The sequence below is a fragment of the Zingiber officinale genome, chromosome 2A (assembly GCF_018446385.1).
Source record: "Zingiber officinale cultivar Zhangliang chromosome 2A, Zo_v1.1, whole genome shotgun sequence".
Taxonomy (NCBI): Eukaryota; Viridiplantae; Streptophyta; class Magnoliopsida; order Zingiberales; family Zingiberaceae; genus Zingiber; species Zingiber officinale.
Genome location: NC_055988.1, coordinates 14,796,528 through 14,809,323, shown reverse-complemented (window position 1 = coordinate 14,809,323; position 12,796 = coordinate 14,796,528). Strand labels below are relative to the sequence as shown.

Below are 12,796 nucleotides of genomic sequence, written 5' to 3'. Positions count from 1 at the left end.
ACATTAGGCGTCGATCCGGCTTAGATCCATTTCGGATATCTAAGTCAAGATCGTGACTAGATTCCGGTCTCGGAAAGACGGAATCTAAGTCATACTCTTTGCTATTACTTTGTTGAACTTTAATTGTGCTAACAATCTGTTTTACAGGATATACATTTGCCTCGGACTAACTCTATTTTGCAGGAGAAGGAGTTCCTGGAAATAGGAGGTCCGGGCGCCCGGAAGGGATCCGGGCGCCCGGAGGTAAGTTTTATCCAAACTCGCGCATCGCCACGTGGAGCTTGCTGGTTGGACCTGACACGTCCCACCAGGGCGCCCGGAAGGGATCCAGGGCGCCCCGAGCCTCATATAAAAGGAGGGTCAGAGGGGAGCTTCAAAATAACAACAGAAAGAAAGTCTTATACTGCTTGCTCTACTGCTCTGCGCTCCAGCGACGCTAACAAAGATCCGACAATACGCTCCTTTCTTTTTTCTTTAATTCTTGTCGGTATTTTTCTTTATTTTACTAGCATTTCTGTACTATTAAAGTGTAATCATTTTCGAACTTCTAGTGATTTCCCAACGAAAGTACTCACGGAGTACGGGCCTTCGAGTAGGAGTCGTCACAGGCTCCGAACGAAGTAAAAAACACCGTGTTCAGTTTGTCTCAGTTTTTATTATTCCGCTGTGTTTATACTCGTTGTTTTTCGAATCGATATTCACCCCCCCCTCTATCGACGTTTCACGATCCAACAGAGTTAACCTTAATACCCTGACTTGGGAAGACTTCAAAAGGATCTTCTACGGAAAGTATTTCACCGTTGATGTGAGATCGAGACTGAAGATGGAGTTCATGAGTCTCCGACAAGGAGACATGTCTGTAGCTAAATTTGTGAAGAAGTACGATAGGGGGTGTCACTTTGTGCCCTTAATCGTCGATGGTGCTGTTGAGAAGTTGAGACATTTCCTAGATGGACTCAGGCCTACCATTCGATGAGATGTTTTGCTGACCAATCCTACTGATTATAATGATGTAGTTGCTAGGGCCTATAGAGCAGAGCAGTCTCTGAAAGACATAGCATGGGAGATGCAGAAGAAGAGGCCACCACCACCACAACAACAACAACATAATAAGAAGCCATACACAGGGCCACAGAAAGGGCAGCAGAGGTCTCAAGGGCAACCTAAGCCACAGGAGAATGCAGCTGCCCCAAAGACTGAGGGGAAGCCATTGTGTAAGGAGTGCAACCGCCAACACTATGGCAAGTGCATGTGGGGTACTTACAAGTGCTTTGTCTGTGGAGAAGATGGGCATAAAGCTAAAGATTGCCCAAAGAAGCAACAACCTATGACTGGTCTAGCTTACATGATGCATGCCAAGGAGGCAGAGCCAGACACTACACTTATCACAGGAAGGATATTTATTGCAGGTGTAGCTACCTATGCACTACTGGATTCAGGAGCTACACACTCATTTGTATCCGAGACTTTCTTGAAGCGACTAAAGATTTTACCAGAGGTTATGGATTTGGGTTTTAGTGTTACGATTCCTTCAGGTGATCAAATGATCTCTACCAAGATAGTGAAGAATCTGGAGCTCCGGTTGCAAAAGAATGTGGTTCGGGCAGATCTTATCGTACTTCCGATGCCTGAGTTCGACATCATACTTGGCATGGACTGGTTATCTCAGAATAGAGCTTTGATAGATTTCCGGCAGAAGTTGGTATCTATTCGACTACCCAACGGGAAGTCATTTGTCTTTGAGGCGGTTCAGAACAAACAGATACCGCCTATTATCTCTTATATTTGTGCGAGGAAGCTTATGAAACGAAGCTGCCAAGGATTCCTACTTAGTATTGTCTCAATGCCGGATTCGGTCAGGCAGGAGATTGAGGATGTTGAAGTTGTCAAGGAGTTTTCAGGTGTATTCCCTGATGATGTGGCTGGCATTCCGCCCGAGAGAGAGGTGGAGTTTTCCATTGAATTAATGTCAGGTACAGTGCCAATTTCTAAGGCACCATACCATCTAGCACCTGCAGAAATGAAAGAGTTGAAGGATCAGATTCAAGATCTGTTAGATAAAGGATTCATCCGCCCAAGTTTTTCTCCATGGGGCGCGCCAGTGTTGTTTGTGAAGAAAAAGGATGGGAGTATGCGACTCTGCATCGACTACCGGGAGCTAAACCGGGTCACAATAAAGAATAAGTATCCGTTGCCGAGAATCAAAGATTTATTTGATCAATTGCAAGGAGCATCGATTTTTTCGAAGATAGATATTCGATCTGGATACCATCAGTTGAAGGTAAAGGAGGCAAATGTTCATAAGACGGCTTTCAGGACTCGATATGGGCATTATGAGTTTATGGTGATTCCATTCGGTTTGACAAATGCCCCCGCAATTTTCATGGATCTTATGAATCGCATATTTCGGTTGTATCTTGATCAGTTCATTATCGTATTCATAGACGATATCCTAGTCTATTCGAAGAACAGGGAGGAGCATAGTCAGCACTTGAGAACAACTTTACAGATATTACAAGATCGGAAATTGTTTGCAGAATTCAGCAAGTGCAAGTTCTGGCTAGAGAGGGTGGCGTTCTTAGGCCACATTATTTCAAGAAATGGAGTAGAAGTCGATCCTTCTAAAGTTGAAGCAGTCAGAGATTGGGTAGTGCCTAAAAGTGTAACTGAGATACGTAGTTTCTTAGGCTTAGCTGGCTACTACCGAAAATTTATCCAGGGTTTCTCTTCCATCGCAGTACCCTTGACATCTCTGACGAAGAAGAATGCCAAATTTATTTGGGGATCAAATTGTTAGGAAAGTTTTGAGAGGTTGAAACAAGCTCTTACTACAGCGCCAGTGTTAGCTATGTCATCAGGACAAGGAGGGTATGTGTTGGATACAGACGCTTCAAAGCTAGGTCTGGGCGCAGTTCTGATGCAGCATGAGCGAGTTATTGCATATGCGTCTAGACAATAAAAATGCATGAGAAGAATTATCCGACTCATGACCTCGAACTGGCAGTAGTAGTCTTTTCTCTGAAGGTTTGGAGACACTATTTATACGGTGAAAGGTGCAAAATTTTTATCGAGCACAAAAGCCTCAAGTACTTCTTCACACAGAAGGAGTTGAATATGAGACAATGGAGATGGTTAGAGCTTGTGAAGGATTATGACTGTGAGATTAGCTATCACCCATGAAAAGCTAATGTAGTTGCAGATGCCTTAAGCAGGAAGACAACAGTCATTGCCCAGCTATCAGTGCAGAAATCTCTACGGACAGAAATTCAGAGGTTCAATCTTGAGATGTATACTAGGGGAGAGGCTCCTAATCTATCTACTCTAATAGCGCAGTCTACCTTGAGAGATCAAATTCAAGTAGGACAAACTACTGATGAGCAGTTACAAAAGTGGAGACGGAGGGATGAATCTAAGGGTCGGATGTTATATTCAGTTGAGGATGGTATCGTCAGATATAAGGGACGACTTTAGGTTCCTAGTGGAGATTCTCTTAGGGTTGAAATCATGACTGAAGCTCATAATACGTCTTACTCTATTCATCCGGGAAGTACGAAGGTGTATAAAGACTTACAGTTACTATATTGGTGGCCAGGTATGAAACGGGACATCATACGTTTTGTATCTGAATGCTTGACTTGTCAGCAAGTCAAAGTATAGCATCAGAGGCCAGCGGGGATGCTTAAGCTACTTCCCATCCCAGAGTGGAAATGAGAAAACATTACTATGGATTTCATAGTAGGCTTGCCTAAGACAGTAAAGGGATTCAATGCCATCTGGGTTATAGTAGATCGCCTCACTAAGTCAGCGCACTTCCTACCGGTGAAAATGACTTTCTCCATGACCTAGTATGCAGAATTATACATCCGAGAAATAGTCAGATTGCATGGAATTCTAGTTTCGGTAGTATCAAATAGAGATCCGAAGTTTACATCGTCATTCTGGAAGAGTTTGCATTCTGCTATGGGAACTAGGCTATTGTTTAGTACAGCTTTCCATCCTCAGACTGATGGCCAGTCGGAGAGAGTAATATAGATTATAGAAGATTTGCTAAGAGCTTGTGTGATAGATTTCCAGGGCAGCTGGGAACTGAAGTTACCTTTAGTTGAGTTCACCTATAACAACAACTATCAGTCGTCTATAGAGATGACTCCTTATGAGGCACTCTATGGAAGGAAATGTAGATCACCTATCCATTGGGATGAAGTTGGGGAAAGAGCTGAATTAGGGTCAGAAATCATGAAGCATACAACAGACTTGGTAGTGAGAATTCGAGACAGGATGAGGACCGCTCAAAGCCGACAAAAAAGTTATGCTGACAAAAGAAGAAGGGATCTCGAGTTTGCAGTCGGTGACCATGTATTTGTGAAAATTACACCTATGAAGGGTGTTATGAGATTTGGCAAGAAAGGCAAACTAAGTCCGAGATTTATTGGGCCCTTCGAGATTCTCGATAGAGTTGGAGCCCTGGCTTATAGAGTAGCTTTACCACCGAATCTTGTCGGAGTGCATAATGTGTTCCACATTTCGATGCTACGCAAGTACATGTCAAATCCTTCACATGCGTTGAATTTCGAACCACTGCAGCTTACACCAAATTTGTCTTATGAGGAGAGACCTATTCAGATCCTGGCTAGACAGGAGAGGAAGCTGAGGAACAAAGTCATAAAGATGGTCAAAGTCAAATGGTTGAATCACACAGAGGAAGAAGCTACTTGGGAGACTGAGGCTGATATGAGGAGCCGATATCCAGAGTTATTCGGTGAGTTTTAATTTCGAGGATGAAATTTTTATTTAAGGAGGGAGGAATTGTAACGCTCCCAAAATTCGCTAACAAAGACCACATGCATACAAATTTAGGAAATAATAAAATATGGTAAAATATGATAATAAAATGACGTTGACTATATTACTGGTACATTATAAGTATTATTTAATGTAAAATGATAATAATGATACTAATAATAATAATAATAATAATAATAACATTAATAATAGTGGTGATAAGTTTTCATAATTGTTAAAACTTATCAAAGCAAGATAGAACATCCACGTGTTTTAGGGCTTAAAGGGGTCTGCCTTAGAAGGATTAGTGGGCCTAGCCTACTAACCCTTTGTATATCAAGGATTGGTCACTTTTCAAGGGGATTCAACTTAAAACTCACACGAACCCTAGGCTCTCAACCCTCACCTCTCGCAGCGACACACACCCCATACCAGCAGAGATTTTCGTGAGTTTTTTGGAGGCGAAGTCGAAGATTTAGGTGTCTTGCCCTCCCGGTGTTCTTTCTTTGCATCAAGGATTAAGTTTTAGTACATTCTACACACAAAGGCATGCTTCCAACCTTTTTTCTTTCAGCATTCATACCATACTTGTGAAATTGAAAATACATGCATGAAATATCTGTTATGCACTGGTGTAGTCACGTTTTTACTTATTTTTGCAAGGGAAAAAATTGTATTTCATGTCATAGAGCTCAGGTTGCTCATGGATAGAAAGGGGGTTGCAGGTAGGGGAATATACGGTGCATGTTTGATTTTAAGAAAGATGATTAAAATGCATGATATATTTTTATAGAATGCTTACATTAAAATGTTATGGAATCTTTATGAATTTTAATGATATATGCTGAATATATATATATATATATATATATTACTATTTTATTAAAAAATCTCCCCCCTTTACTAACTAATTTTGGTGAAGCCTAAAATAAATTTACATTACTATCCTTTTTTCTATTCACACTACAAATAATTTCAAGGTTTATTAGTAATTCCACAAGCGAAACAATCAGTGATCTAGAATTCGAAACTCAGCTACGACGTATTATTATGAAATTTTCTCATCATTAATTTTCTCTGGTTGTTTTATATAAAAAAATATAATTCTCAGTCTCACATCTTAGAATTGACAACACTGTGATCAAAAAAGCTTCTATAAATATTTTAGGTCGACGATGTTAAAAATATATTTTTCTTAGTTTCTTTTACTAAGATAAGTATAATATTAAATTAAAATAATTGTTTATATAGGGAAGTTCATTACAGTAGTTTATTGCTGGGATTCTCTAGCGTCACCCTTGCATTATTGCACTATTGCATGAGTTTGACGAATCTACAAATCTTACCCAAATAATTAATTTTTTTTCTGAACGTAAGGATGACACTAGAAAATCCAAACAATTCAGATTTTCAAAGACCCAAATAATTCATATATTATTATATTACACACGCAACACGTGTGCACGAACACACTAGTATATATATATATATATATGTTGAATATAAATATGTTGAATATATGGTGCATGTTTGATTTTAAGAAAAAATGATAAAAATGCATGCTATATTTTTATAGAATGCTTACATTAAAATGTTATGGAATCTTTATGAAATTTAATGATATATGCTGAATATTTATATATGCCGAATATATGGTGCATGTTTGGTTTTAAGAAAGATGATAAAAATGCATGTTGTATTTTTTTAAATTAAGTGATGAAAAATGTGGAAAAAAAAGAAGAAAATTTTGAAAGATATGATTTGATTGTGACAAAGTGATTATGATAACGATTTATGGGAATTCTGGGAGGGAGAAGGCCCCCGTTTACAGGCCAAGGCCCCAGAGGGAGCCCGACACCAGATTCCCATAGGCCATGACCCAGTGACAAAAAGGGTTGCTAGAGACCCCCGCCAACTATAGACTAAGGCACAGTAACGGAAAAGTGGTTGCTGTTATCTTGCCGCCTGGTACCATGATTTTATATGCTAAGATTGATCATTCAACCCTACGATATAGCTGATCACGTATAATGAACGGAGCTCACCTAAGTGATTGTTATGATAAATGTCAAATGCTGGAATGATTAAATGTCAAATGCTGGAATGATTAGAAGGAAAAAAAGGAAAATGATTTATGGTATGGTTTTCTAAAGAAATGTTCATGCATGTGCTCGTGCTTTTAACGACAAAGCTAATTTCATTAAAAGTATTTACAACGTTGCATGCTGATATGTATATATATTACTTGTTTTAACGGTTGGAGCATGCTGAGTCGTTAGACTCACTAGATTTGAATGATGCAGGTGAGAATGATGTTGATGATACAGGAGGCTTCGATGCTTGAATGGATTGGACTGACAGTGCACTGAAGCCCGAGGACCTTACGTGTTCTTCTGCCTTTCAATATTTCTAAATAGCTATTCTTAGGGGATTTTGATTTCATGCTTAGACTGTTTAGATAGGTTAGGAGAGTGATATTTTTTCTTTAGTCTGTCATATTTTATGCATGGATTGTCTTGAAAGGTTATGATGGTTAAATAATGGATGAGTTATTTTTTGAGTGGACTTACTAATTTTTTTTTCTGGACATTTTGACATTTCAGTTTACTTTTTCTTTCTTCTAGAGTTTACATCATCGCATCTAACTCATTATTCCCTTTTGGTGTATACTTATTTATATAAGAATGAGTATATGATAATAGGGTCAAATGTTTTGTTTTTTTTATGCTTTCCCTGAAAAAAAAAAAGTCAATAAAAGGCAAAGTAGAAATTAGGGAGGTTTCACTTCTACTATAATAACATTCCGAATTATAATTACTCATTACTTGAATTTTATTAAATAACAAACAATAGATAACAAGGTTATCAGCGTGCCTTAAGTGGTCAGTCGTTATTACATTTGCTAATTCGATGCACAGTCAATGGGACAAATTGCCAAAAAGATAATTATTATACTAGAAAAGCATGGATAATACAAACAGACTTAGTATTTCTTAAAATACATATATGCTCAACTTATATTCCTCATTAGATCATGTTCTGCTTTAGGAATTCTAAGCTTTAAGCCAGTCAAAGCAACAACACAGTCCCCAGCAAAACTTCTTCGGGTAGTCCCTTATGAAAACCTCCCTGCTGTACCCGATTATGTAAAAGCTGAAGGACCGATTGCGCTCAGCCATTGTAACACGAGTGACGGGTACGACGGAGATAATGTGCCTCTCACAGATAACCCTTGCCGAGGGAGGAACAGGCGACCGATTAGCAATAACTTCGGAGGAGAACCTGTTTAACTGATAGGAGTCGGCAAAGAAGGCAGGAGTGCATTGGTATGCCTGGATATTGCACAGCTGAACCCCCCTTGCTCTATGGAACACCTCATCTGGCACTGATGCAGCAGAGCTGGTGGCACTAACTTTCCGATTGGAGAGTGTTCTCCTGCATATGATGCAAACCAATACATAGTGAATTCATTACCAGTAAACAATTGTCATCTAATTCCGTGCATTCTTGGAGCATGACAACTGAGACATCCTCCAAAATGCCTCCAAGGAACCACAGGGAAAATAGGTATGTGTTCAGAATCTTGGAAGCATAAGTTAATATGAAAAGGATATCAGTATGCATCTCTTTGTTGGATTAACAAATATATAGATAAAGTAAACAGTCCTCAATTTTGATCATTGAAGACTTTTTCCTTTTCGATAATAATGTCAAACAAAGCAGCAGGTTTTCAGCAAGATACTACTAGAACGGGCATGTAGGTGGGATTGAGCAATTGATGTGGAATGACTACAAGTTATAGGTGTTAATTGCTTGCAAAGGACGAAAGAGTGTATTTTATTAAAAGAAAAACTAGTTAAGTGAACCAAATAAAGAACGATTTGGTTTAGTTGTCATTCCTCTCACAAGGTTAGGGACCTATCTTAAACTTCTTTAATCAGGGTATTTTTAATGCCAACATATCTTCGTACTCCTACCAGCCAATTCAATGACTACGAGCATGATTCATCCCCAATCACTTATAGCTAATAATTATGATCTTTAGTCATATTAATTAGCATAGCTTGATTTGAAACCTGATAACACAGCATAAGGAGAAACATGAAAACTAACTTTAGATGATATTGGTCTTCGAAGACTTTATCTTGACAAAGCAATTCCTCTTCTTTTCTTGAGGAGAAAAGAATACATAGGAACAGTAGCAACTGTTATCTCTTTCACAATTAGGATGTGGCAAATCAAGGACAAGTCTCGATGTTTTAGCTCTAATATATATCTGAAGCTACCATCACTCAAGTTGTTGAGGCAGCACCAAAATTTACCAACCAGCGATGACTGCCTAAACAACTACTTGCTATGTCAATTATTAAAACCTTCTGCTGCAATGTTTTTAAGGAAAACAACTAAAGTAATTATAAAACCAAAATACAATCACTCATGACTTGTACCAAAATCAGAATGTGATCCTTTTCAAAGATGCTTTGAGCAACCTTCACTTGAAAAAAAGAAATATATGCATTCAGATCAATTAACATCAGGAGCAAACATACCATTTGACTAGTGCAATGTTGCGTGTGATGAGAGAACCTTGTCCTACACATAATTGGCATTTTACAAGCCCACGTGAACCACATGTTGCACATGGTAATTTTCCCTTACCAGAGCATTTTGTACATCTGTGGTGATTTTCATACTAGTAAGTATTCAAAGGCTATAAAACATTAATAGATACAAGATAAGAAGAGTTCTCAGAAAACTTACATTGTATCAGATCCATCTTGATGAGCAATTAGTCCCCTTCCATAACAAGAAGGGCATTCAGTCATCTGATTTTCTATGTAAAGATCACTTTTTTGACCAGCATTGCAAATAGGGCAGGCAATGTGTCCTCGACCATCGCACTCTTCCAGTTTTAACAACACATTTTAAGAATGTTATGTGAGAATTAATGCAAGTCATATCATGTAAATAACTGGAACTAGATAACTATTTCAAAAAAGCTAATATCAGAGGGCATTTAACTAAGTTTAGTAATCTGATAAGACTTTCGAAAAGTTTAACATAATGCTTTTAGCAAGAACAACAAAAATGGCAGGAGACTAGGATTGCAGAAATAGCAGTTTCCCTACACTTTAATTGTTCTCTGACATCTGGCGGAAGATCAGAGATATTTGATCATGCATTACCATACAAAAGAAGAGGTCCATCTAGACTCTGATGATAAGATGAAATACTTAGCACGGATTGGGTAGTAAAGCAAATCACTTAAATCAAAAGGTAAACTTTATAAGAAAACTTGGTGCAAAGCATGTACTGGTTAAAAAAGGTTGAAAACTTGGCATCAAAAGAATGTGCTTAAGAATAAACTGTAGTTAAAGGAATTAACAAAATGAATTTTGGGTTTGCTAACTATGGTCTATGGGCTAATATCTAATAAAAAACTGGTGGATTAATTTTGAATTTCAAAAATACACATCTATAGGTTTTGTTCTCAATATAAATATTGACTTTCTTTAAAAGAAACCCTTAGGGCACAAGTAATATTTCAAGACTTACCAGAGCATTTCTCAACAGCTTCAGAATGGGGTATATCAACTCTGGTTTCTTTATGTGGCACAAAAAGAATTGGAAATTCAGACCTCAAATCCAGTTCCCAAACCCCACTTTTGTGTTCTTTCTCTTTTCCATCAATTTTGCCTCCCAAGTATGGCTCTTTTTCTTTAATAGTCTCTCTCTCCTCTATAAAAGTTTCTAGCGTACCAACATATACATTACAGTCATCAATAGAGCATATTTTCCACTTTCTGGCAGGTTGGCTTCCCCAACAACAGCGATGCCCAACATGATCAATAAGCAATTGTCGCACTTCCACTTCATCAAGAATTTGCCTGTAAAATTAATTAGACAGTCAGAATATCATCTATTGCTAGCATACTTTAGACATTACAATAACCAGGAAGAGGTCATAAGATGGACTTGTCAAAAATCTTACTGTGAACATAAAAGGATAAAGGTGTAGATTCTTCAGAGATATTATTTGTGTTCAGAGTTTCGTACATCAACAATAGCATAACAAAATCAGAAATTTCTGTAGAGAATAAGTAAATCTGATGGAGACAAATGGTTGTGTATATTGATATTAGCATGTGCTTGACTTTTGGTCTAAAGGAGCAAAAAATTGATGTTTTTTGTAAGTAAAAATTTTAAAGAGAAAACAAAACAACAAGGCGCATTGATTTCTTTCTCTATCAAGTACTGGATAAGATATGCAAAATATGAAAGAAAAACAGCAACGAAACATCCTGGAAATTCTAGGGAGAAAGGTTGATGAAACTGACCTGCCAAATTCTTTTGAGCTGTAGCCACCAGAGTACCCATCGTACCCTCCCTGGGGTACAAGAGCTTGAGCTGTGATAACTGCACCAAAGGAAATAGCAGAATCAAATTTGTTCCATTTAAACGCTCCAAAGTAGGTTGGTAACCTTGTATCAGGGATTTCAAACATAGGCTTAATGTAGTCTTAAACTAGGAATTGGTTATGCCGCAGTATAAGAAAACAACACAGGGTAAACTGGTCTAATAAACCAGAATTTGATTGAAATAAAAATACGATCAACCCTCTCTTGGAGGTTTTTTCCAAAGGCCTTCTTTTTGGAGTTTCATTGCCGAAAAATAAATAAATATAGATACCTGAATGTTCAGAGCATCCAAAAGAGAACCACAAACCCTAATTCCTGGACAGCACTGACTAAAATCCCAATCAAGGGGTTTCAATACAATTTTCCGAAATCAATGAGAACGAAAAAGTAAACAACTCCCACGGAGAGAATTGCAAACAAGCACCTTGGGGATGATCAGGTTCGGGCGATCCCACGAGGGCGCCGTGGATTGAAGGCGGGTAATAATGATCGGAAGAGAAGACGGAGGCGGCACGAATCTCGTCCACGCTCAACTCCTCTCCGGCGGCGACGGACGTGGGAGGGGCGTGCAGGGAGGGGCTCCTCCCTACGAACTGGTACGACCTCCATGACTCCTCCCCCTTCCCAGCCTCTTCTCCTTCGGACGAAGATTTCGTTGATTACTGAAGGCGTAAGGAAAAAAGAGCGATCTTTGATACGATAGAAGATGAGAGAAAGTGTTGTACCTGATGCAAGAAGAGGTTGTTGCTCCATTGTTGAAATCGAAGAGTATATGCTGCGCGGAGCGAAGCTTGGAAGATCGAGCTGAAGTCGAAGGTAAATGGCAGGCGATGGTCGAATTTATAGCTCGTCGTCGTCCACGATATTGCCACGTCTAATCTGTGGCCCACCATTTCCAGCCTGTGATAGTCAATATTTGAGACCAATAAAGTACCCAGTTTCGACCTCCAATAGAATACTGCCAAATAGGATGACAGAAGACACAGGTGGAGTTGGGGCGTGGATTATCTGGGAGCGAGTTTTCATTTTTTTTCTTATTGGGATTTTTGTAATTTTCTGTTTTCTTAGAGGCGAAGCAGAAGGATGATTGCAGTGGGAGTGTGGGACCCTCGCACGCGGTGTCGGGTACGTGTTTATTCGGAACATATCGGATTAAACCGTTTGTACCCACTATTAATGTTAATACAATTTTAAATAAATTAAATTAAATTAAAATTTTATCAATTATTTTAAAAGGTAGACGAACAAGCTAATTCGTCTAAGCCCACGATCCACCCGGGTCAATTTACAATAAACCTAGTTGATCATGTGAATTGAGAAATTTTTTTATTTAAATTAAAAAAAATAATGAGCTCATATATTTGATCCACATAATCCATGACATAAAATTAAAAATTTTAATTTTGTCTATATATTTTTAAATTTAAAATTTTTAATTCTTTATGTACTCGTGCGTTGAATGCACCTTGGATTAGAAATTTACCATTCCATCGAGATAACGAATCGGCCTATTCCGCAATTGCCAACTCATTATCGATCAATTCACCTCCCTACGGGTCAATCCGTCATATGGCGAGACTTTCTGAGACCAACGG

General features: G+C 38.5%; 1 protein-coding gene across 2 annotated transcripts; it reads right to left on the bottom strand.

Moving 5' to 3' along the window:
* Window positions 1-7,713: 7,713 nt before the first annotated feature.
* LOC122040796 (protein SSUH2 homolog) lies at window positions 7,714-12,031 on the bottom strand. Of its 2 annotated transcripts, none has more exons than XM_042600235.1 (7): window positions 11,927-12,031; window positions 11,626-11,838; window positions 11,121-11,199; window positions 10,339-10,670; window positions 9,544-9,685; window positions 9,333-9,458; window positions 7,714-8,217 (listed from the first exon to the last, which is right to left on the bottom strand). In XM_042600235.1, the coding sequence occupies exons 1-7, from the start codon at window positions 11,952-11,954 to the stop codon at window positions 7,836-7,838; spliced, it is 1,302 nt and encodes a 433-aa protein (XP_042456169.1). In that variant the 5' UTR covers window positions 11,955-12,031; the 3' UTR covers window positions 7,714-7,835. The 2 variants fall into 2 exon arrangements, with proteins under 2 accessions (XP_042456169.1, XP_042456170.1); XM_042600236.1 differs by having other exon boundaries at window positions 11,626-11,832; window positions 11,927-12,008.
* Window positions 12,032-12,796: the final 765 nt, after the last annotated feature.

Bases quoted from the DNA above. Each gene is read 5' to 3' on its own strand.
- LOC122040796 (XM_042600235.1), bottom strand. From the start codon at position 11,954: ATGGAGCAACAACCTCTTCTTGCATCAG. The intron at 10,671-11,120 runs GTCAGTTTCATC...TTAATTTTACAG, and splicing joins AGCTCAAAAGAATTTGGCAG to GCAAATTCTTGATGAAGTGG. The intron at 9,459-9,543 runs GTAAGTTTTCTG...AAATCACCACAG, and splicing joins CAAGATGGATCTGATACAAT to ATGTACAAAATGCTCTGGTA.